Source organism: Bacillus rossius, chromosome 1 (genome assembly GCF_032445375.1).
Source record: "Bacillus rossius redtenbacheri isolate Brsri chromosome 1, Brsri_v3, whole genome shotgun sequence".
Taxonomy (NCBI): domain Eukaryota; kingdom Metazoa; phylum Arthropoda; class Insecta; order Phasmatodea; family Bacillidae; genus Bacillus; species Bacillus rossius.
Window position 1 is genome coordinate 118,559,020 of NC_086330.1, and position 24,438 is coordinate 118,583,457.

At 35.0% G+C, this 24,438-nt stretch overlaps 1 protein-coding gene across 2 annotated transcripts in view; it reads right to left on the reverse strand.

Moving 5' to 3' along the window:
- LOC134543153 (E3 ubiquitin-protein ligase HERC2) overlaps positions 1–24,438 on the reverse strand; it is a 374,433-nt gene that overhangs the window by 218,457 nt on the left and 131,538 nt on the right. For both annotated transcript variants that reach the window (XM_063388026.1, XM_063388017.1), the window contains exons 26-33: positions 22,067–22,220; positions 18,061–18,241; positions 16,530–16,698; positions 10,217–10,341; positions 8,624–8,760; positions 5,199–5,417; positions 3,764–3,876; positions 3,278–3,450 (exon numbers count right to left, since the gene is read on the reverse strand). In XM_063388026.1, coding sequence (XP_063244096.1) covers positions 3,278–3,450; positions 3,764–3,876; positions 5,199–5,417; positions 8,624–8,760; positions 10,217–10,341; positions 16,530–16,698; positions 18,061–18,241; positions 22,067–22,220 — 1,271 coding nt within the window. The remainder of the gene's footprint in view (positions 1–3,277; positions 3,451–3,763; positions 3,877–5,198; positions 5,418–8,623; positions 8,761–10,216; positions 10,342–16,529; positions 16,699–18,060; positions 18,242–22,066; positions 22,221–24,438) is intronic.

Genomic DNA, 24,438 nt, shown 5'->3' on the forward strand with positions numbered 1-24,438 from the left:
TCTACCGATTACAAAGGTTACGGCGGATCAGATTTTTCAGCTGGTATTGCTTCTAAATGCATCCTGCTGTTTCTAACTCATGCACACATATGTGTTGTATAATATTATTATTTTGTTTCCCATTTCCAATCAAATTATACTAGCATTCGTCTACTAAACTTCGCCGTTTTTAGGAATAATTAGTTAATAAAATAAGATGCATACCGAAATTTCGAGTAATAACATTTTAAGATCCATCCTTACTCTGTAAATAATATTTTACCAAAATCCAATTTATGTCATGGCATTTACAGAATCTGCTCCACCGCAAACGTCGATTTTGCTGCTCGGAACCACATGTATCGCGCACTCTTAATCTTCATCGCCCGAGCTGCGAGCAATTCTCGACAGGCGGATGTACGAATGGAATGAGTGAGCAACATATTGTAAATGATTGGATTCGTCTGTGAAACATTCTACTTTGAAAAATAAAACAAAAAACTGAAATTGGCGCAACATCTTTTTATTTTTGTATGTAACGAACCGTTATAAGTTAAATTTACGGTTTGTAAATTAAGAGTGAATTTTAAGTTCGTAGCTGTAAGGATCGGTCTAAGTTATAATTTAAGTGCTTAATAAACGTAATGCAAGTGTTTATTTGATTAAAGTTAATTTTCAGATCGTAGGTTAAAAGAGTAATAATTTTAAATAAATTTGTTTCGTAAATAGGATTTATTTTCAAGGGATGTTTGTTTTGTTTTCGTGCGTGTAGGAGACATTAAGATGTGTAGACGTACAAAGTAAATCAGTCGAGAGAAAAAATAGACGTTAAAAAGGACTTAAGATAAAAAGAGAGTTTATTTAAAAAGAGATTTATGGTATTTATAGTGATATGGTGTTTTAATAAGAAAAATGTTGAGAGTTGTTTCAGAACGACGTGTCTGTGGACACGACTGCAGAGTGAACACGTGACGGGGAGGTGCTGCGACCTAGCAGTGAACGGAAAAACTGACAAGCGATGGTTGGCGGACCTGACGGAATTTGGTGACATCACGGGCTCCTACAGAGAAGTGGAAAGGCTGTGATCTTGTTTTGATCAGCTGTACGGTAACTTAGCGATAAGAAAATAGACTGTTTAATAATTTAAATTAAAAGTTTGTTTCAGGAGAAGAGGAACTTTCAGTTACATGTGTATTTCATAGTGTGTTTGTAACATTTCTAGAACATTGGGTATTGTTTCGGGAAAAGAAAGGATGAAAATCAGGTGAGTGGCAAGGCGGCTTCAATTTTCCAGACAATTTATCAGTTACTGAGACAATCTGGTGCTTTCTGCGTGTATTCTTATGATGGGAAAAACAGCAGGTATTAGCTCAGATTTATTAGGTTTTCATCCAGCCAATCAGAAAAGACTTTGTAATATTGTGTTTGTTTTTTACAGAAACACCCCGATGTGAGGGTAATGTCGGTTAGGTCACACGGATGCCTCATACCTGTGTGGCTGTAGACAGTTGCATCACCTCATTAGTTGTTCATATATGACAAATTTGTTGGCTGTCTTTGGTGCATGAATTTGGCGCCAGTACACTAGATGGCGGCATTCACTTGGACAATGGTATTATAGAATTTTTTTAAAATTAGGCATTGCCAGTATCAAAAAAAATAGCGGCCTTCAGCAGACAACAAAGTCATTGGCGGCATCTAGTTTGAATTTGCCACCACTATACAAGATTGCGGCCTTCAGCAGACCACAGTAATTTAGAACTTCTTTAAATTAGGCGCCGCAAGAATTAAAAGAAAAGATGGCGGTGTTTAAACTTGGCACCAGTACACAATATGGCAATCCCCAGCAGATGAATGTATTTTTTAAATTTGGCACCTCCAACCATAATATATATTCATTATTCAATTCTTTCTCTCCCGACAGTCACGCTGGTCTAGTGGCTAGTGTTGCGGCCTACCGACTTGCATCCGCGGGTATGGGGTGCGCCGCCACAATACAGATTTTTATTCTTAAAAATAACACCAGTGATCCAGAGCTTTGAAAATATGAACCAATATGGCCGCCGCCAGCCATGACATCAACAGCAGACAGCTCCACACCAATGGAAACCACCACCTGAGTAGCCGCCATGTGGCCTGGCGGCCAAGTCCCTCTCGCAGACACATGATGCCATACCCACCTCTGGAGCCCTGAAGCACTACCTATTGCTTTGTTTACATTTTGTCATAGAACAATCACACTCCCACTACTCTCAGTAAATGCAAGATGAAATGAATTTTTAACATTTGTTTGTACAAAATATTCTCACAGCTCCATGAAAAGAATATTTAGTTACTCTCAAAGAAATTCTTAATAAAATTAATCAAAACACTTTTACATTAATCTTAAATAAAATTCACTGGCTATTACTGCAAATACTACATGTATGCACTTGTCTGGCATTCACTTAGTAAGTTGGCAGTGACATAAAAGTACACCTATGTCTTAATTACTCATTGAAAGTGAGTCCACCAAAATTAATCCCAATTTGTTTTCCTTAAAGTTGAATTATCTTCAAATTAGCATACCTAATAAATTACTTCTCATAGTTTATAATTAATTACAGAACAAATTTAGAGTTTTTTGTAGTTGACAGATGAACACTAGTCATTAGGCCCTCTGCAATGTTAATTTTGAGATGCATGTATGACATGCATGGTATGTTGTGAGTTGAAAGTGGATATTAAGGTTAGTACAGCATCCTAAAAATGGTCATTTTAAGTTTGTAAGACAATGATGTTCATATTTACTTGTTTCAAATGTTTGACTCAATCTTAAAATAACCACAAAACATTTTACTTGTGGATGGATGGGATGTAGTGATGAAGTCACTGATTGCTGCCTTGCTGCCAGTGAAACATGCTTCTCGAGGCCAGAGAAATTCTAAATAACTGATAAACAGCCACCAAATTTCTTTCTTTCTTTTTTTCTTTTTTCTTCCAGTTTCAATACTAGTAGTGTACCAGTAGTGAAAACATATGTGAGACAGGCCATGATTAAGTTGAATTTGGTGCAGTGTCTGACATGAATGTTTGTCAGGGGTTGAGTCCCAATGTTCAGATTAGATGCAATACTACACCTCAAGTTCAAATCAAATTTGAACGCAAATATAAACAATTTTTGAATACAGATATTATATTCAAATAAAAGTGGGTAAATGTTACATAATAGTGATTATGTAACAGAGTCAATAATTTTACGACAGATTTCAGAGATATAAAACACTTTGTGATGGGGTATAAAAAATTTGTGTTGTACCTGGTCTCCCCACTTCCAGTCCACACCACGCACAACTTTTGTACCTATCTTCATCATGCTGGCCAGCTCAGGCCCGCTAAGTGAAACAGTGGCAGTGGTGGCTTTCTGAAAAGAATCTTCGTAGATGGCATTCATTTCTTTATGGGTCTCCACACAAACTGGGAATTCAGGACCTGTATGAAAATAAGAAATTATATAAATGCAAAAAAAAAACTTGCAATTAAAGAGTAGTAAGTGAAAACTAGAGCAAACACGTGTTGGATATATTCAATAAAACTATCACCCTGTTCTTTCAGACAGACATTTACGACCATTATAACAAAACAAAAATCACCTTGTTTCATTGCTACATTCAAATACATGGAACTATAACAGGTACGTACATAATAAAAATTGGTCAACAATTGTGAAAAGCTTAATCACTATTACGATTTGATAAATCAATGTGCTACATAATAAAAATTACATTACTTTGGAAGTACTTACCTATATGTCTAAGAAGAGTCTGGATTAGTGCTAGGACACCAGAATTGACAATAAGGTTAATTTCAGTTGCATGATGGCTCCCAGTCAGCATGCCCAAGATGGTAAGAAGAAACCTGGAAAAAAAAAGTACTAAATAGAATTAACCATAAAAAACCATACTTTAATTTTATTTTCCTTTAGTTTAAGGTTATTTAATAGATTGCAAGGAATTACTGCTAACAAAAAGTTTAGAGACATAAAACCTATAACCACTGAAAACATGAAGTCGTACACTGTTCAAGCTATTAAACAATACAAGAGGCCAAATGGCTGGCTCTGCACAAACACTGCCTCATACTTAAGGACAAGATTATATGGTTTTAGGGTATATTACATTTTTAAAAAACAGGAGATTTTGATGTTACGTTATTGTTTTTTTTATTAATTCGGTTTATTCATAATCAAATCATATTATCAAAAACAAATACAACACACTTAAATGACTTGACTAATATGTATTGCACTTTTACAATATAAAATTTTTAATAAGCATAGTTATCTATTCAGAACAATAAAAATAAATTGGCAAGTATTTGTGAGTATGGAAAATGTACCAACCTCATAATGCAAAACTGAGTTGCTAATAACAGTTGCAAGATAAAAAAAAAAGTTAACAATTTTTTACAATCTCTTTAGTACATGCATTTTGGTACAAACATCCTGTTTAACAAATTACATTTAGTGAATTTACTATTTTAAATATTAAGTTTATGTGATTTGAGTAAATTTTTTGTTATAAATGCTGATTATTTGATTTTAGTTGAATTTCGGTGCTTTATGGTGTGTTAACTTACATTTCGGTGTTACATGTTGTATTGACATGCTTTTCGGTGTCATTTCGGTTTTATCGCAATTCACCATATAATCTTGTCCCTTCTCATACTCCCTTCACACAATCAGGGTGACTCATGAATAGTGAACAGTGTGTAAATAGACAGCAGTCCAACAAATGACAGAAAGCACTAGTGACTATTCAAAAATAAGGTTTTCCATGTTGACAGATTTGGTTTTCAAAATGATACACAGAGCAGCATTATTACAATGGTGAATTGTTTTTACAACAGTTAATGTGTAATCTGAGCATGCTAAACTGACCGTGTTTTGCTCCACTTACACTTTGGTTATGCCTGTCCATTCAGAGCAACTATGCATAGAACTCCAGGGCCCAGCTCATAAGTACTGTCCCTTCCAAATACAACTGAGAATCATTATAAACTTCAAAAAGAATTTTTAATTATTTATATGCACATTTTCTCAAGCTCTCTGCTTTCTACTGTCAGATTGGCAGAATTAGCAATCTCAATTACACAAGCAACCACAGCAGCAATACAAGTCAGCACAGAATATTGCCAGAATTCATAGCTAGATAGATTGTGGAGTCTCTATTGTATTTTACCTTGCCCATGGAATCTTTCTGAGCCAGCTGTAGGTGCCTTGATTCAGAGAGCCTTTGCCCTTAAGCTTGTGCACCTTCTTGGGATAGTTGGCCATCTGAACATGTTCCCGCAATGCTTCGACCGCCCAAGACGTAATCTTTGTTTGAGCCAGGAGCACTTCTACCTTCTGGTAAGGATTCACCAACTGTATGTTATTGAGACAATACACTGAATCCTCCCTGAAACAAAATTTCAACCTTACAATTGTAGGTAATGCGTAGTTAAGTTTACACATATTGATCACAAGGTACAAATAAAATTGTACAAATCTGTTAAGATTCTAAAAGAATAAAAAAATGTATACTTAATTACCCCTAAAACTTATTAAAAGGGTTCAATTTTTTTGTCTTTATTATCTTAAGATTAAGAACCAATTATTTGAAGGTATTAACCAGGAAAACTTTTGAGCTGTAGGTGCATACTTCTTAGACTCTTCAATCAACTAAAAGAGGACACAAAAATTTTACAAGTTGAGTACTTATATTTTTATTAAAGGTATTCAATAAAATAATAGAAATCAATGAAATAAACATTAATGTTGAGACTAAAAATACATTTCAGTTCTGGCAGAATACCTAAGCTCTCGAAGAGAAAGTCACAATGTGAAAATAATGGTTTTACTGTAAGGTTTCCAGGTGCCACTGTGTTTGAGTGGTCAGACTACTAGCATCACATCAAGGTGGTTCAAATTTTTTTTCCGCCGGGGTCAATCCCAGAATATTAACAAATGGAAGACGTGGCAGACATTGCCATGAGCCAAGGGGTTTTCACCGGGTACTCACCCCCTCCCCCACCCCTTCAACCATTCATTCTGTAAACTCTCCAGTTTCATATCCTCTGTCCTGTTTGGAAAATTTAATAATTAAATGCACAAAATGTAGTAAATTAAACATCCTCTCAAAATCTCAAATGTCATTGTTATGAATACACTCTATGCCAGGGGTCACCAATTAGTTTCGCTCGGGGTCCGTTTTAAGAAATGAAATTACCATCGCAGTCCGCAAAACATTTTATAGAAAAAAATATTTATTAAATAAATGTAATTACGGAAATAACAAAGGTATTATTTGACATCAATGACAAAAATGACATTTTTTGTTGCGGACTATCTGTCTAAAGTTTGGAGTAAAATAAGTGCAAGCAATTGACATTAAATACTGGAGATCTGTGTCGAGATCGAAATTTATTCTAAATGAAGTTCATCTTCGAAAATGCTGCTTCACAAATATATGTTGACCCAAACAAAGTAAGAAGTTTCAAAGCTAATTTTTGTAGTTCTGGATATTTATTACCACACACCAATTTTATCCAGAACTATTCATTGGAAACTTCCGCATGTTTATGTTTTAAAACTGTGGTTTCTTGGAAATTGATCATTTCCATCTGCAGAGTAGCTTTATCACTCCCGAAAACAATTGCAGCTTCGTTGCTCCATTCACCATCAGGATGCAGAGAGTAAATGCTGCTGAGGATTTCTACAACATTCTCAATTTACTTCTAATATGTGAACCTTTTTTTAAATTCTGATTTAAGACCCGTAATGAACGTCTTGTATTGGCTGACGTCAATCTGGTTGTCACTGCTGATGATTTTATTTAAATTGGGGAAGTGTAAGCATTCATTACCAAGATCATTAATAAAGAGATCTAGTTTTCGCGAAAAACATTTGACTTCTGACATGAGCTCCCATACAAGCTTTCCCGTGCCTTGAAGTTTAAGGTTCAGGTCATTGATATGTTTAAAAATATCCGTCAAGAAAGCAATGGCAGCTACATTTTCTTTTTCATTTAGAAAAATTAAGTAGGTGATTGCTGAAGTCTGATCACTGTTGAAAATATATGTCTTCAAGTGTTCTAAAATGCTGAAGAATCTTTCTAAAATGCAACCTATGCTTAACCATCTCACATTATTATGCAACAGTAGATCATCATATTGTGGATAAACTTCTTCAAGAAATGATTTCAATTCACGATGTTGCAGTGATGATTTCACACAAAGAAAATTTACTATTTTCATCACTTCTTGCATAATACGCTCAAAATTATGATTGAGTTTGCAGCAAAGCACAGTTTGGTGAATAATACAGTGGTACGAAATCAAATTTTCATTACAATCTTGCATTGCTACTCAACAGGTGAACTAGTCCTTTATCATTCCCAACCATTGCTGGCGCACCGTCAGTAGTTACCGATAAAAACTTTTTCAAGTCTAACTCATCTTTATCAAAATAATCCATCAGTGATTTGATCATCTCTTCTCCTCGGGTTCCTCCTAATAGCGGCAAAAGAGCCAATATCTCCTCAACAAAAGTTTCTCTCGTTTGGTCCAGGTAGCGTACAAAAATAATTAACTGTGCTGTATCAGTGATATCGTATGATTTATCCATAGACAAGGCGTAATAGTTTGCATTATTTAACTGCCGCTTCACATCACAATGGTTTTCTTCTGCTAAAACGTGTGTATTTCTGGTGCTAGTAGAAGCAGATAACTGAATTTGTCGTATCGTCTCAACAACATCCCTTTTGTTCTCAAATAAAGCATTACCCACCTCGTGAAAGCATTCTTTAACTACGTCAGCATCAGTAAATGGTTTCATATGCTTAGCAAGAGTCCAAGAAATACGTAAAGAAGCCTCATCACATTTTTCCTGCTCAGTCATTGAGCAACATGATCTGGGTCAAAGATGAGTAACTTGATAGTAAACTTGCAATTTTAGACTTACGCAAATCACTACCAAGTGGAAAGTTTTCAGCAAATGATTTGTGTTTGGTATCATAATGTCGTTTTATATTCGAGCTTTTAATTAACGCCACTGTTTGGTTACCAATCAAGCACATTTATAGTGCTCCAGCACAATTTGGCAGCGTGAAACAATATAAATCGGTCCATTCTGGAAAACACTGTCTATTTTCATCTTCAAATTTTCTTTTTTTCGGTTCCATAGTAATAAAACTCGCTAATGTAAACAGGTAGGTACTTAAACTCGTAAAGTAAACAAGCAAACTTAATATTTCAAGCACATGGATCGTCGCGCGTCCGTCACTCAAAATTAAAACAAAACACTGACTTCCCGGCGGCCGGCAGCGCGATCGCATGATTACTCCCGCCCTCGCGACGCCCCTCGCAACAATCAACGCTTTCGCAATCCGTGAACTCTTTCTCGCTTGTTAGCTCGTTACTTCGCCTGGCCGTTATCGAATTGACGTCAACAAATATAATGCGGGGGAAACATTTTTATTAAATTACGTACTCTGTAGTGCAAGTTGCTGTGTTCTCGTGGTCCGCACAAAATGGGTCGGCGATCCGGATGCAGACCGCGGTCTGCCATTTGGCGACCCCTGCTTGATGCAATACATCAAAACTAAACTAAACAATGTATACATACCAAAGAAAGTTTTTCTTGTGAGCCAGTCCAAGCCAACCATTCAGGAGAGAGTACTTGATGGATGGTATTAAATAATCTCGTTTGAGAAGCTCATGCATCATTTCCATTCCCTGAATTCTTATTCTGGCTCTCTGGACCTGCATGTCATACATCTGAATGAGTTCTCTTTAGAATATACTTTCACTACACAACACTTCACTTCACTTCATAATTTCATGCCAACAGAAACTACAGGAATACAAGTAATGAAAAATAAATTTATTCAAAACAAGAAATTTAAAAGAAAGAAGATACCAATGTCAAATATGGAGAAAAAATGTGTTCACAAAATTTGAAACCGATTATAATAAACAATCAAAAATACCTGGCTAAAATAAAAATATTTTGGTAACTATTAAACATGAATAAATAGCAGCTACACATCTTCCAAGATTATAACCATAAAGATCTAAACTAATCCCCACCCAATTAATTTTTGCTAATGTGGGTATAGGTTGTATTTAAAAGTATTATGTTACAAGTTTACAAATCTATATATAGAACCTTCTTATTGAGACATACCAAATACTCTCAAACCAATCCAGTTGCATGTTTGAAGAGTTGATTTGGAAGGAGTATTGACTATCAACAAGTATAGTATACTCAGAAAAAAAATTGTCCTGATTTCACATTTACCTACTTGGCACCACTCTTTAATATGGCAGTCTTCAATTTGGCACATCTGTAATCTGTCACAAAATGAGCCGCTCATGTTCAGTTTTTCTTCCTGATGGACTTGTTTTCTAGTGGTTTACATATCACTTTTACTGTGAACTTCCATTAAAGAAGCTTATTTCAACTTTTTTATCATTGAACTGTAAGTTAATTAATTTTTGTATTACCATTAAATATATTGCCGTTCAATGAACCAGCAAAATCACTAATCCAGGACAGCCTCGTCTTGAACAAGCTGAATTAAAGTGTTTCTGAATTTTATACACAATAATGATTTCAGTTAATTTCATCTAAGATTATTAAGGTTGAATCTTCAATAATATGAATTGCCATAATTTTAACATAACATTAAACATAATTTTATCAGGCATTAAAGTTTTTTTTTTGTGTAAGTGATCAACATTGTACAACATTTCTGTACATGAAAACATTGCATTCAAAATTGGAAAATTTTTACAGAGGCTCATAAAATATTTAACTAAATCAAGAAAAGTAAAAGGTGTTGAATGAGGCTTCAACCTTGATGATACGAATTTCCTGAGCATAGGATGAGCAATTTGCTATGGAGTGATCAGGAAACATAAAAAAACTGACAACAAGAAGACTGAACAGAATAGAAATCCAAATATTCCAAAATACACAACTAGTGTACAATATGCCACCTTGCTTGATTGCAATAACTGATTCATGTGTTATCCTTAATATGATAACAGATCTCACTATGAATGATTCCACTACCTTGCATTACACACAACAACAATCAAGTTATATGTTTTATTTTTAAAACAATATTTAAATAAAGGGTAAGACATCAATGTTTTTTGAAATTGTCATTTATCATTAAATCTATCAGAGCTTACTTCTAATAATACCTCTCACCTGACAATACAAAACTTTTCTTAAGGTTTCTACATCAGCTCCTTCCTCTTGCATTATGAACTCAACAATTGCAGATGTGACTTTCAGAGCATCAGCAGAAAAAACTGTCACTGGCTGTTGCTTTCCTGTGCAGAAAATAGTTATAGTTAATTAACATCCATGTTTTGTTCCCAACCGAATGCAGGGTCAACACTGATTACCTGAAAGGACACTAGTTCTACTTAGAGTTAGGTATGTATGAATGGCAATTGAAGGAGGCCAATGCATGCTACAGTCTGTTACTCCTGTCCGACATTGTAGTAAATGTCATTTTGTGAAGTATATAAAACACCAACATACATATCTTTATTACAAATAGTTCAGCCTTAAAACTAAAGATGATAGAGATTGGATTCATTAGAAACGAAGAGAATTAGCATTGATGGAATGAATGGGTAAGAAAACAGAAGTACCCTGAGAAAATTCACCGGCCATAATTACCCATTTGCAAAAAAAAATCTGGGTTTTGTCCTGCCTGGAAAAAACTCTATCTACTATTGTGAAATTAGCATCTTCTATTGTGGAATCAGCATCTACTATTGTAAAATTAGCTCTTTAAAAATAAAACTTGTTTAAAGCATAATAATTACATTCTAAATGTTTCAAAACTAAACATTCATACAAACAAATACCTACAAATAACACTATTTCTTTTTTGTACAATTTGCTCATTTATTTTTTAGATAAATATACCAAAAATACTAATGCAGATTTTACTTAAAAAAAATTGGTAATGCAATATGCTAGTAAACGTTAAGTTACGGGTTTAAATCATTGTAATTCACAAATCAAATGGATTAATTACACTGGGCTTACATTTTGAAGTTATCTCAGTTGCATGTAACTTGGCTGCATCACAAAGTCATGGCAATATCATGAAGCATGCTGGTCACAAAAACTAGTGTAGAAAATGGATAACAAGAAAATCACCTCATGGGTCACGTGTACCATTTAAGGGTATACTAAGCACTGTAGTACTGACTGCTGCGGTTCACCTGTCCTCACACTCACACTTAAGCAAAATGCAAGAGTGTGATGCCTGTTTAGTTTTCATCTTTTTAGTGAAACATAAACCTTTCATCCATTGAAAATAAAGTGAGTCAGATCACTGAAAAACTACAAGACTGAGTTAAATTTAAGTGTGAAACGATACATTCTGTACAGGGGCTTAGCCGGGGGGGGGGGGGGAAGGAAGTTTAGGGGTTCTAACCACCCCCCCCCCTTAGCCACCATTTTTTTTCTTATCTGAAAGCGGGTTAGCTAAAAGCCTGGGTGTCTTACTGCTATCACCGGCTACTGCACTGGAGGGGAAGAGTAAGCGAGCCCTACCGATTCTCCTGCCCTTCCCCTACCCCTGTCACGAGCAGAAGTTATAAGGTTGTGATGCCCTGATGGGTCCCAAGTTTTCAAATATCTTACACCTATTGTATTTAACCAGCGCGGTAATTATAAGCAGGTGGTGACTGGGTAATTCTTCAAGCTAAAGCTAATTGTTTCCAGGAATAGGCCAGTTCTGCCGAAACCCAACCATTTTTATTCCTTTTTTTTTTTTTTTGTATTGTCGAGCTTTGAGCATGATTTATGATTTTGAGTGGACGTGGAGAAGGCACTTGGATTGATTAAAATATCTTTAATTAATTTCTTACTTCATCACTCAAACAATTTTTTTTTATTAAAAAATTAATCATATTTTTACCATTACAATATTTAAAGTTAAGTACCAAAAACTGCTCAAATAGCAATATTTTACATCTTAAAATCCAAATTTTTCCTGGGGAGGACCCCCGGACCCCCCGCTTTAATAAGTGGGGGGGGGGGGGGGGAACCATGCTTCTTAACACCCCCCCCCCTCCCCCATACACAAATCCTGGCTACGCTACTGATTCTGTATAAAAATTCTGAAAACCATTAAAAAATATGTAGCCATTGTAGCATTTTAAATAAAAGATATTTTATAATTAATTGACATTTAAACTAATTTAGTTGGAAAAACAAATCAATTATTTGGAAAAAAAAAATTGCTAAAATAGTATTTGTTAAAAATTAGCAAAAAAAATAGCATTTAAAATGTTAATCTGCAAAAACAGCATATACATAAAACATAAACATGGACAGGAACAGATATAATGTCGGTAGACTGATAGATTGTGTAAATTTTGTGGAGCATTTGAACTGGCGTTACGAGGGCATGATGAAAGTGAAACTTCTGAAAATCCTGGTGTCTTCAGGGGCCTCGCATATATTGTACGCTCGATCGACATTGCAATGAAAGAACACTTAGAAAATGCCACTGTGTTTAAAGGTACTTCAAAGACGATCCAGAATGAATTGTTAGAAAGCATGTTGTGTATTTGCAGGGAAAGAATTTCAGAGGAAAAAAAACAAGCAAGTTATTTAGCTGTAATGGTAGATGAAACCTCTGATGTGTCCACTTCACAACAAATGGTATTAGTATTTCGATGCGAGAGAAATGGCATCATTTTTGAGAGATTTTGGGGGTTTTTTAATCCAGAAGGTTTAGATGCTGAATCTATATTCAGAAGTAGACTCGCAACTGGGAGAGAACAAGACGAAATTAATTGTGAAGTGCTATGATGGTACTGCTTTCATGAGTGGACGTGTTAATGGAATGCAAACAAAAATGAGAGAACAGTATCCTTTTGCATATTACATTCACTGCTATACTCATCAGTTAAATTTAGTTTTGCAGAAAGCTGCAGCCATAAACAGTTCTGTATATTTTTTTCTCCAATTTGTCAGGTTTCCCAGCATTCTTTCCTCGGTCTTCGCAGAGGACAAAACTACTTGACAGTGTTGTGAAAAAGAGACTTCCAAGATTGGCAGCCACAAGATGGGTTTTCAACATTCTTCTCACACCGAGCCCTCTTGGGTGAGAGCCAGGTATCCTGTAGAGAAGGTCGAGCTGGTCTTGCAGTAGGATTCACATCCGGCTGGTATGCAGGTGAATAGCTAGTGGGGTGAGGGATGGGGCTAAACTATTCATTGAGAATGGCGTTATGTTCACAAGAGTACTTTAATTGTCTGGGATAAATACACAGTTCAGTTGGTCGTCTGCGATGACTTTCACGTGCACAAAAAATTACACTATACACCCTAGCATCAAGAAAGGGGGGGGGGGACAAATTCCCTATGCCGAGATAGGTCCTCGGATGCCCTGACTCGTGAAGGAGGGGTGCGACCTGCAGAAAACGGATAGCCAGTTGTTCTGCTGCTCCCCCTAGGATCGTCCTGTGGTCAGTGGGCGGATTCCAGCCTCACTGGCCGTCGAGCCGATCAACTGACTTCGGGTGGATGACCTTCCTTTTATATAGGGAGAAAAGCGCAGGAACGAAGAAAGGAAGGGAGGGGCGAACTAACTCCCATTTGGAAGGGATGAGATGCGTGCGCATAAAATCTCGCCGAAATTTCCCTGCCCTGGTGGTGGAAGTATAAACTAGATATTAATAATTAAAAAGAAAAGATAAACGTGGCATAAATAATTATATATACATACATATATATTCAATCCTATGTATTAAAAAGTATTTAAACTTGCTTTCACAACTTATTTTATACTCTTATAAAATATAAATATAGTTGGTAGATCGCCGATCACAAGATGGTGTCACAATGTACATGTTCAGCTGTGGCAAAAGAAAAATATCCATTTGTGTACATAACTCGTCCATATTTACTATTATATTCCGAAGTAAATATGTGTGGTTATAGCAACGTGAAAAATAAAGGGCGAAGATGGTTGATTGCTTTAATTAATTATTCTATTGTTCGTCGCTTTGTTTATAACCTACGACGTTGCACAGATTCCTTGCCGCATATTACGCGAGTAGGCCTACTGCCGAAATACCTTTTTCCCTGAATTGTTTCTGAGCTTATTAAAACTTGTTTTGGGTTTGATTATAACGTAAAGTAACGTGATATTTAATATAGAGAGGGCTGGCAAGCGTCAACATTCAGGCAGTTAACACTGTATTTGAGCAAAAGAACAAGCTGATTGAGTGCTTAGAAGATATCTGTAATTCAGAACGAGTAGAAGACAAAACACGACATTTTGTTCAAACAACTGCAAACCACTGACATTGACTCTGTAAAAATCAAAACATGTATTGAGCAGTTTGCAAGTTATGTACAGGTTGCTAGAGATAAAGTGGAGGACATGTGTACTTCAGTGGAGCAAACTGATCAAAACAAAAGGAGAAAATTATCATTTAAATCCATAACTACAAATGCTAAAGAAGTCTGTGATGCAATTATTGTTGGCATTAAAGAAAGATTTTCGTTTAATGGTCATTTGATAGTTTCTAAACTTCTTTACGTCAATAGTTTTCAAATGCATTTCCAGAAGAAGAATTTAGAGTAGCTCTTGAAACATACCCGTTTCTATCAACTAGTTGTACATATTTTTCACCTCTTTGTAGATACCATTGTTGTTGATTATGCACTTAATGTTGTCATTAATTACATCTTCATGCATGTCTAAAATTTGCAAGTAGAATGGCCTGTTCGTAATAAAAGTCTGTAAGCAGGCCATCTCAGAGTTCCATCTTGTTTCGTCTGGGATTTGTGGTTTAACTGAACCAGAGTACTCTTTCAGTAAACTTCCTGGGATGTGATGACTCCTGAAGAATTTTTGCACTTCGACAACATGGGCCATCAGTGACTCAACACTGATGCTCTTGTCAAGGAGATTCAAGTAATGTGATGCACAACCATATGCAATTGGAACAATGCCTTCTTTTTAGAGATTTTGCCTCATTGAAACCATTTTTTGTTCATTGTCACAAACAAAACTTTTCGCAGTGCACCCATACATTGTTTCAGCAGCAAGTTTTGCTTCAGAAGCAAGTTTCTTACAGTAGTCACTTGTATTTTTATTAGTGCCACAATCTACTGACAAAATGAAGATGTTCTTACCATTGCAGTATATGGAATTGGCTATTATCGGGTCATTGTGAATATTGCTCCAGCCATCTTGCATGAGAGTGACAGTTCTGCCAAAAACAGTTTGTGTAGCAGTTTCTTGAAGCTCTTCTGTTATCTTGTCAAGAAGATCTTGTGCAAGACATTTTCGGGTTGGAGGTTTGTAGCCAGGTCTCAATACAGATATCATATCAGTGAAATTTTTGTTTTCTACTGTTGAAAATGGAATGTTACATGCATTAAAAAATTGTGCTACTTTGACATCAAGTTCTTTTTTTTTATTTTTTTTTTTTGCGGTTGAAGTGTGTATTACAAAGTCACTTACAGAAGGTTGAATTTGTTGACTGAATGTTTTACACCTGTAGAAAATTTTGCTTGTAGGTCTGTTAGCAATTGAATGACTTGGATAATTTTCATCACAATCACTAGTTGCTGCCACACTGGAATCTATACTAGCTTGAGAACAAGAATTGGTATGAATGTTTTAATTGTTTTAAGTTCAGAACAAGTTTGTGAAATATGCTTTCCCATTCTGTTAGCTTTGCACTTACTACTAGATTGCATGCTTTACACTTAACTATTAACTTGCCACTTGCATCTTCACTTTGGTTGAAATTACTCCAAATAGAATTGAGTTGTCTTCCCCCTTTTCCTTTGGTTGAAGTTTTTGGCATTTTAATTTTCCACTTGTGAAACTAGTACCTTATCACTGCAGCTGATGAACATAAACAACATGGCTGTACATTCCAGACCAATGCTCCTTCCAGGGCACATGGTGCTCATTCCAGAGCACATGGTGCTTATTTCAGGGCACATAGTGCTTATTGCAGGGCACAAAAATAAATATGTACCTCTCACTAATTTTGGTGGTTAACAGTACACTCATTACAAGTTTTATGCATGTGCCAAATGTAAGTTCCAGAATGTTTCTAATTCCACAAATAATTTTCTAAAATATTGCAAAATAAATTTACAAAGCATACTTTTCTATTTTTTCATCAATAAAAACACAGTAATGTTAATAAATATGAAAATAATATACAATATTGCAAATAAGACATACATATTTTTAATTATAGAGTATTTACCAGTTTTACCTGGTATTTACCAGTTTTTCCCAGAATTTACCAGTTTTTCCCACTGGGATGGGAAATATAGCTTTTGTACAGAAAAAAAACCAACCCTGCCTTGAAGTAAGACAAGGGGAGTGGGTCACATGAACATGCTGAATTTGAGTCCTTTCACTCTAATGAGCTCATGACAGTAGATGAAGAAACGTAAACCAAATTTTCTTAAATCTTTTTTTTTAATTTAAAACAAAATAAATGTAATGTACCTGAAGTTTCTGAAAGAATGTTGATGGTGTTCTCCCAAGTCTGCTGCGGACTCTCCTCAGTTTCTGCATAGCCACTCCCTCCATCCTTCTTCTCCTCTTCCGGAGCAAATTCTGCAACACCTCCTTCATCATCCGACTCCTTGCTCTTACCTTCACCAGCACCTTGGCTCTGAAACAATTGGCACAAACCCCAGTCTCAAAACCTAAATACAAACAAGCATTGTATTTGCTCAGTAATTACATGTAACATTCAATATGAACATTCAACTATAGATAGAAACCACCAGCACATGATTTCCTTGAATAGCAGTACGCTTTCTGCTGATATGCATGAGTACGCTGACAAAAGGTTATCTCAGATGTAAACGTCTTTCAGGTAAACTGGCTTCATATAATTTCCATCCCCAATATATCTGACGAACCTGGTATGAGAATAAGCATACCCAATCAGACTTAACAAAAAACAAATACAATCAGTTCAAGTAAAGAGTAATGACCTAAATACACAAATTTTGAGTATAATGCCTTTCTAGGTATTTATTGTAAAAAAAAAAATGTTGAATTCAAAGTACAAAAACTGAATTAAGGACATATTCATTTAACACAATGACCATTTATTTCATAGTTTATAAAGGAGAACAACCAGTTTATTTTAACTAATGTTTTCAAGTTGGTGTATATCAACCTGCAGGTTAGTTATACATTTGTAAGATTTAATGTGCATCCCATTGCTTAAGCAGTACCAAGTTTTCATTAAATGTGAGGCAGCAAATTACAATGATAATTAATATTACAATTTAAATTTACTTGAATTTAAGGTAAATATTTTTGTAACTTTTTGAGCTCAGAAATAGGGGTTAATCTTACAATCAATTGTGTTTACATTCGGCAAATTTATTTGTTTTAAGATCATCTTGTTTCCAGAGTTTTAAGATTTCAGAATGGGATGCTGCTTATAATATTGATAATTTCCTTCTTTTGCAGGAAAACTCATCCATATTTCTAATAAGCATAAAAACAGCAGGTTATTTAACAAGTTAACAATTCAGGATGCAGTCACAAGAAACAAGGGTGTCTAGTCAACTGTCACATTAAAATAAAATGTTGATAATCACTGGCTCCCCACGGTGTAAGAAAGTCTTCTGCTTATATGGAAAAGTCTCAAAGATCTGTTCACGCTGAAGCAGCATAATAAATGCAAGGTCTATAATATAACCTGTGCATAATACTATCTAATGCACCAGTATTTTTAATTGAAGCACATTTTGTATTTGTAGGTAAGCATTTTCTTTTGGAGAAACTAAAGATCAAAGGAGGAATAGTATCTTACGAGTTGAGTAAATTTATTAATTGTTTCCAATTATTATAACCAATAAAATACAAGTTGAATGGGAATATAATTTAGTCTAGTACCTCGCAGCACATGTAGAAACAGGAAATAATTGCACACATCTCACTGAAGTAAAAATTGGTGGAGGTTGTTTGCCACTAAAATAAAACATGTAAAATGTAAGTATTCAATGAGCGATACCTGTATACTGGCATTCACAATGTCTTCAGGCTTGGCCAGTGGGCTGTGTTTAGCCAGTCTCATGTCATCTATGATATTCCGAACAATCTTTCTCCATCGAGGCTCCGTGTGCAATAGCTGCAGGTGTTCCAGGGCTTTCACCTCGGGGCTGGTAGCAGCTCGCACCTCATACAGAAGGAACCTGCAAAAACAAAACTAGGTGTTACAATATACCTACAACCATTTTAAAAATAAACAAATAAAATATTGGATGTGTAAACACGATGTGCATTAGAAGTTAAACTGCACACTACAACTCCAATTAATTCATTCACATTTGTGACATGCTCAGCGACAGTCTGAGAACATTAATGGTGGGCACGACATACACTATTTTTTTCACTATCAGAATTGTTAATAATATTCATAATTACTGAACATCATTCCAATTTAGATCTGACTAAAGGTAGATAAAGCTTAATAATAGAATCCCTATTTGAGGTGTAAAACATTATGTAATTAATTAATGCGGGCAGGAAATGGATAATAGAGGTGTGACATGTAGTTGAAAAAAAAAACAATTCGGAGTCTTAAGATAACACCGAGAACTTTTATACTACGGGATACTGAAATTTGAGTATTATCAAGTATATAGGTAAACATGCCTAATTGGTTGACTTTTCCTAGTGAAGGAAATAATACATATTTAACTTGTTATGAGAAACAAGATTAAGTTTGCACCATTTGTCAATTTCAGTAATGTCACTTTGAAGCAGATAACAACTGTTAACGAAATTAATCCCTCTGTGGATATTAAGGTCATTAGTATAAAGGAAAGAATCCTTCATAGCAAAGACTTGGCATACTGTCTTAAATGTTATTATTTTCTCAGAGTTTAATTAGGTTTGTTCTCTATGATTTTTTTCATATTTTTCATAATTATTTATATGATTTAATGTTTTTATCTCCAAGTACTGATTTTATGTAAACAGTTTCTACCACCAATGAAAATATTTGTACCAAATTTCATTTTCTTAAATGCTATCAATTTACACAGGTACGAATTAGTAATATCAATCATGAGATTGGCTGCTTAGTTTCTCTTCGAGGCAGATCCACTTATGTTTTATTTAGGACAAAAGCACCATCATTAGTAATGTCAACAGTGAAACATTCTAAATATAAAGTTTCACAATCATTAGAACTGAAAATCAGAAGTCTCTAATTAAGACTGTATTTATTCTGTGGATTGAACACGACATTGGAAATTATAATACTTCAAGATAATTAATTTAAGAAAATTCAGCGTGTCCACAATAATTTGAAGTAATTGAAATAGATCCTCACAATTTAAATAAATCGTGAGAACAAAAGAAGTTCCAGATCTACACAGAAGGAAGAACGTTCCTGTCCGAGGCTTACATCAAAGTCCAGTCCGAAGCAATTCCGGAATGAGTCCTGGAACGAATGCGGAAGGAAGTCCCGTGTTGCTGTCATCGAGGCTTCTCAATTTCAGCCAATTCAATTTCTGATCGAATTCTGGTCCAAAATGTGGAAGGAAGAATGACTGAAGGTGCTTAATTCAAAGTCTGATCCCAGAAATTATGCTGCACTACTGGAACGTCGTCAATCTCAAAAACTGGGATTATTATTTCATTCACTGCTTCAAAACAAGGTTGGTTTGTTCCTGTGAGTTCAAAAGCTTCAAAGTTATATTTCAGGCGATCAGATATTGTAATTGCATTTATATTATTTAATTTAACTTTAATTTAATTTAAATTAATTTCCGCCACAGATTCATACTCAACATTTAAAATAAACTTCACAACTTTCTATCAATGTAATAATATTTGATATTTAATGTACACTGTTCTGATGTGTTCAAAACATACTGTTATATGAATGAATTTGTTTGTTGCCAATTGAGATTAAATCTTGTTAAAATTTAACTTTTGAGTTTGTACCAATAATCAACTTTAGTAACAATAACCAGTAGTTGTAGCTACTGCCGCTGAGAATAACTAATTCCGGTAAATATATGTAGTTTGTTTTAAGTCGCTTAGAATATTGTTTATGAAGACTAATAAGGTACATTTAGTCAATATTAGAACATCTGAAATATGACTAACTTATATTTGAATTAATATTGTTTTGGTACTTTATGTGAGTCACTATCCGTAACCATCAAATTATTTCATCTTATTTTTTTTTTATGTTTTACTAAACTCTTACATTGATTATATCATATACTTGGTTAGTGTATTGTAAGATTGTTAAATGATTTTGATAATTATATGATGTTCACAAGTCACGTTACCAATGAAAATACAGTTCAGTTCAAGTGAGATAACATGTATGTTATTAAATTTTTTTTTATTTACAACAGCGCCCAATAATTTATTCAACACTATAGAAACAAAGTGTTAATTAACTTTTCACTCTATAGTATGGATATTTTATTATTTTAAAATACTTATTTGAATTTTAATACGTTAGTTAACAATTCAAATCAGACAAACAATATACCAGTAGTAGGTATATTAAGAACTTGAGTTAGGTACCTATATCATTTATATAAATGATAAAACAAAGTAGACAATTATGGTTTTTTTCAATTAGAGCAAATATGGCAACGAAAAACCTGCAAAACGTCTTAAAGTAGTCTGACTCTTCACATTCCTTCCCCTCTCTCCTGCTCTCTGCCATCACAGCCTCACTCCTGATCATTGCACTTTTCGTTATGCCTGACTGACTATAAACAAGTTTCACTTCAATAAATATTTTTGACAAAAAGATGCACACAAAAATAAAACCAACCACTTGTGATCAAATCATTTACTGCTGTTATGTGAGCTACTTTAGCATAAGAGGGGTTAAGTGGTAATGATTGGTGACGAAGGTTAAACAGATCACTCATGAATTAATATTGGTGGCAAGGATCGCAATATTGTACACGAAACACTTAAACAGAGCAAGAGCAACAGAGTCGGCACAGTGAGGACTTGAGACGATGTGTCTCATTATCATGATTCTAAAGGAAACTAGAATGGAATCGATCAAGCTTAATGTCTCATCAAATCAGGGTCATTACAGGCAATGAAACATGATCAGATGCTAATGGTCGATGGAGCATAGATGGAATGAATGGGTAAGGGAAACTGGATACTCCGAAAAAACCCTACAACCACAGCAACGTCCACCAAATTTCCCACTCGTGAAATATCTGGATTCAACTCCGTCAAAACGAACCCGAATTGCCTTGGTGGGAGGCAAGTGATCTGACCACAAAACCACCGTAGTTACCTGAACGAAACTGTTCCATTCATTTTGGATATCATCTAGCAGTGTTTCTTCATTTGATTTTAAATTATACTGTGGAAATACATTCAAAAGTGACTGAGTGGCATGACTAATTGCCTGGTACCTGCCACTGAATTACATTTCTTCAGAAGTGAAATTAAGGGGCTCACCTAGTCAGAAGTGAATTTGTATTAATAAGGTGGGATGATAAGGCAATGCTTGTTGGTGCATCCAATGCTGTATCGGCACTAAGCACAAAGCGCTTAACTGGTGTGCAGTCTTCTTGTCATGCATAGGGTAACTATGATATCCGCATGGTGACAATAACATTACATGGCAGAGAAATTAAGATAAATGTGTAATTCAAGTCCCTTGAGTGGTTTTAAGATTCTGTAACAGATATTTCAAGCCTACAATTTATTCCAAAAACACCATAAAAATAGCCATTTTCACTCTTCTAAAAATACAGTTTAACAATGAAATATAACCAACAGAACAACTCATTGCATGTTTTTTTCTGAAGCTCTGCACACCATGTGTGCGCCCAGGTAGGTGGGACCCTTAAGAGCCATTGGCCTAAGTGTTTGAAAGAACTTACTGATATGAAGCATCACACCTGTGCCCATGAATTTTAACCTTACAAAATTATAATTTTCTTTAGAAAAGCTAGCAACTCCAAAGTGCATTTTTTTTTTAATTCTATAATAATTAAAACACCTTTCCTCACCTGCATTTGTCCATAACTGGAGTACACACTTCTTTGTAGGACCTGCTTAGCTCTTGTCTCATTTTGATTAAACTCCACTTTGTCTGGTGAACTGTACGCACAATGTCCACTAACTGCTTTGGCAGCTTCACTGAATTTTCACTACTATCCAATTCTAAAAAAAAGAAAAGAAATAAAAGAAAATACATTACCTGTACATAACAGGATATATATCTAAATAAATAGTTCTATGTTTTATGTCCAGGGTATATTTTCACACATGGAAAACATGGTAGATATGGATGGGGATAGCCAATATGAATTTAGGTAATCACTCTTTTGGTGACCTCAAATAATCATTTTGTACAGTTCTTGTACTATTTGTATGTTTTTTGAGCACGGTCAGGACGTCAAGGTATTTTTATTTGTGCAATGCTGATGTTTGAAAGACAAAGCTTTAGATTTTCCCTCAAAATTTGTATTATTGATTTTCTCTAGTAAAAAATCAGCCAAAAACAAGATGGCAACCTAAAAACATTTTCTTATTGGGTGTTGAAAATTTCCACCAATTTTTGCATGAAGTTAAACTTTATGTCACTGCAAAACAGTATGGTCCTAGGGCTGGATCGATCATGATAACATGGTAACATGGTAACATGGTAACATAACAAACTGTTTGTTTGGGATTACACATGTAATGAAACAACTGCGGAACAGTCAATTTGTATGTGTGGGTATTGGTGTGCATGTGCGTGTGTGTCAGTTCAGTTATCTGCACAAATATATTTTAGGCGTCGAAGAAATGAGAAATGCAAAATATGTGACGCTGTCATTGTTAATTGAAAGCAAAAAAGAAAAAACTATAGCCAGAATATTAAAATTGCTTCATCAAAAAAAAAAAGACAGTCTAAATCTGGCAATGATGTGCTTCCCCTAATCAATAGAATGCTAATGTGGGTCATATGACCATTGTTTATGTAAATAATTTTGATTTTTGTGTGTGCGTGATAGTGAATAACTCTCTATGAAAGGGTAGAAGGATTCAAAACAAAAAGCAACAGAGTACCCTGATCTCTCAAACTTGTAGGCCATCATGTCAGAACTGACAGCTGTTCAGTTGAGGCTGGCGAGGGCATAAATTCAAATGAAAAGGCCGTCAGGACTTGCAGATCACAGCAAAAATCATCTTTGGAGTGATTTAGTTTAAACAAAAAACCATCTTCTGTCACCAACTCTGCTTAGAGGGTTGACTTGAAACAGAAGAGCATAACATGAGACTAGATGTGTTTGATTATCTCTGATATGTATTACAGGTAGATCAACAGTTGACTCTTTGACAAATCTACAACTGATCAGTTCACAAACTTCATCATTCTCAAATCATGACCCATAGTATAACTACCAATCATTAGACTTCCATTCTTTTGTGGTGATATAAGGTCCTGGTTAACTACTCCAACCATTTTAGACTCTTGTAACAAAACACCAATCGGCAATCGCTCACCAATTGAAGCCTCTTTCTTATTTGAAGTTGTCACTAACTGGAGAGCCATGTCCTTGATATAGTCTCTTCCTCTCACAGAGACAAATTTTGACACTGAATGGAACATTTTCCAGCGGTGGTACAGCAGGAAATTAATCATAAACCCTCACATTGAGGCACCGGCTAATGCACCATCAGTCATAGGAAATTCAACTGCATTAGTACACATGTTGTAGACCATCTAATAAAATATTTCTGATCTGAAAGCTGTGGTAAACCATTCACGAAAATATTTTTGCTCTATAAAGGAATATGTATCTGTGAATACTAGGGATCCAGTACTTATATGCCATACTAGCAGAACCCGGCAGAAGTTGTCTTGGCAGTGTTTATTTATTTACCTTTATGTATCTAAAATGGATGGTTTGTATGTAATCTACAATCTATAAAATGTTTGAAATGGTATTCAATTTTTAACTCACTCACCAAATATTAATCACACTCACAATCACTATTTGTTATTATTGAGGATTAAGGACAGTAAAAAACACAATACACCAATTTGCATCGCGATCAGTTGAATGGAATAGAAACTGTAACGCCCCTCTTGCCTCAAAATTAAATTATTTTAAATTAATTAAAAAGAGCCTTGGAAACTTGCTGGGTAAGAATAATAAGAAAAATAAAGTTATTGACCAGAGGTGGCACGAGGTAGAGAACAAGACAATTTGGAACTCCCTGACACAAGCAACTTGGGAGCTGATGGATCGTTTAAGGGAAGAAGGTATATCATAAATAAATTAACACTACACAAGAAGCTTGGTCTATAGGTTCCATGTTTTATTTAAAAATGTAAATAATGAATTCTGTGTTCCATTTGATTTGGCATTTGTAAGTTTCCCATTTAATG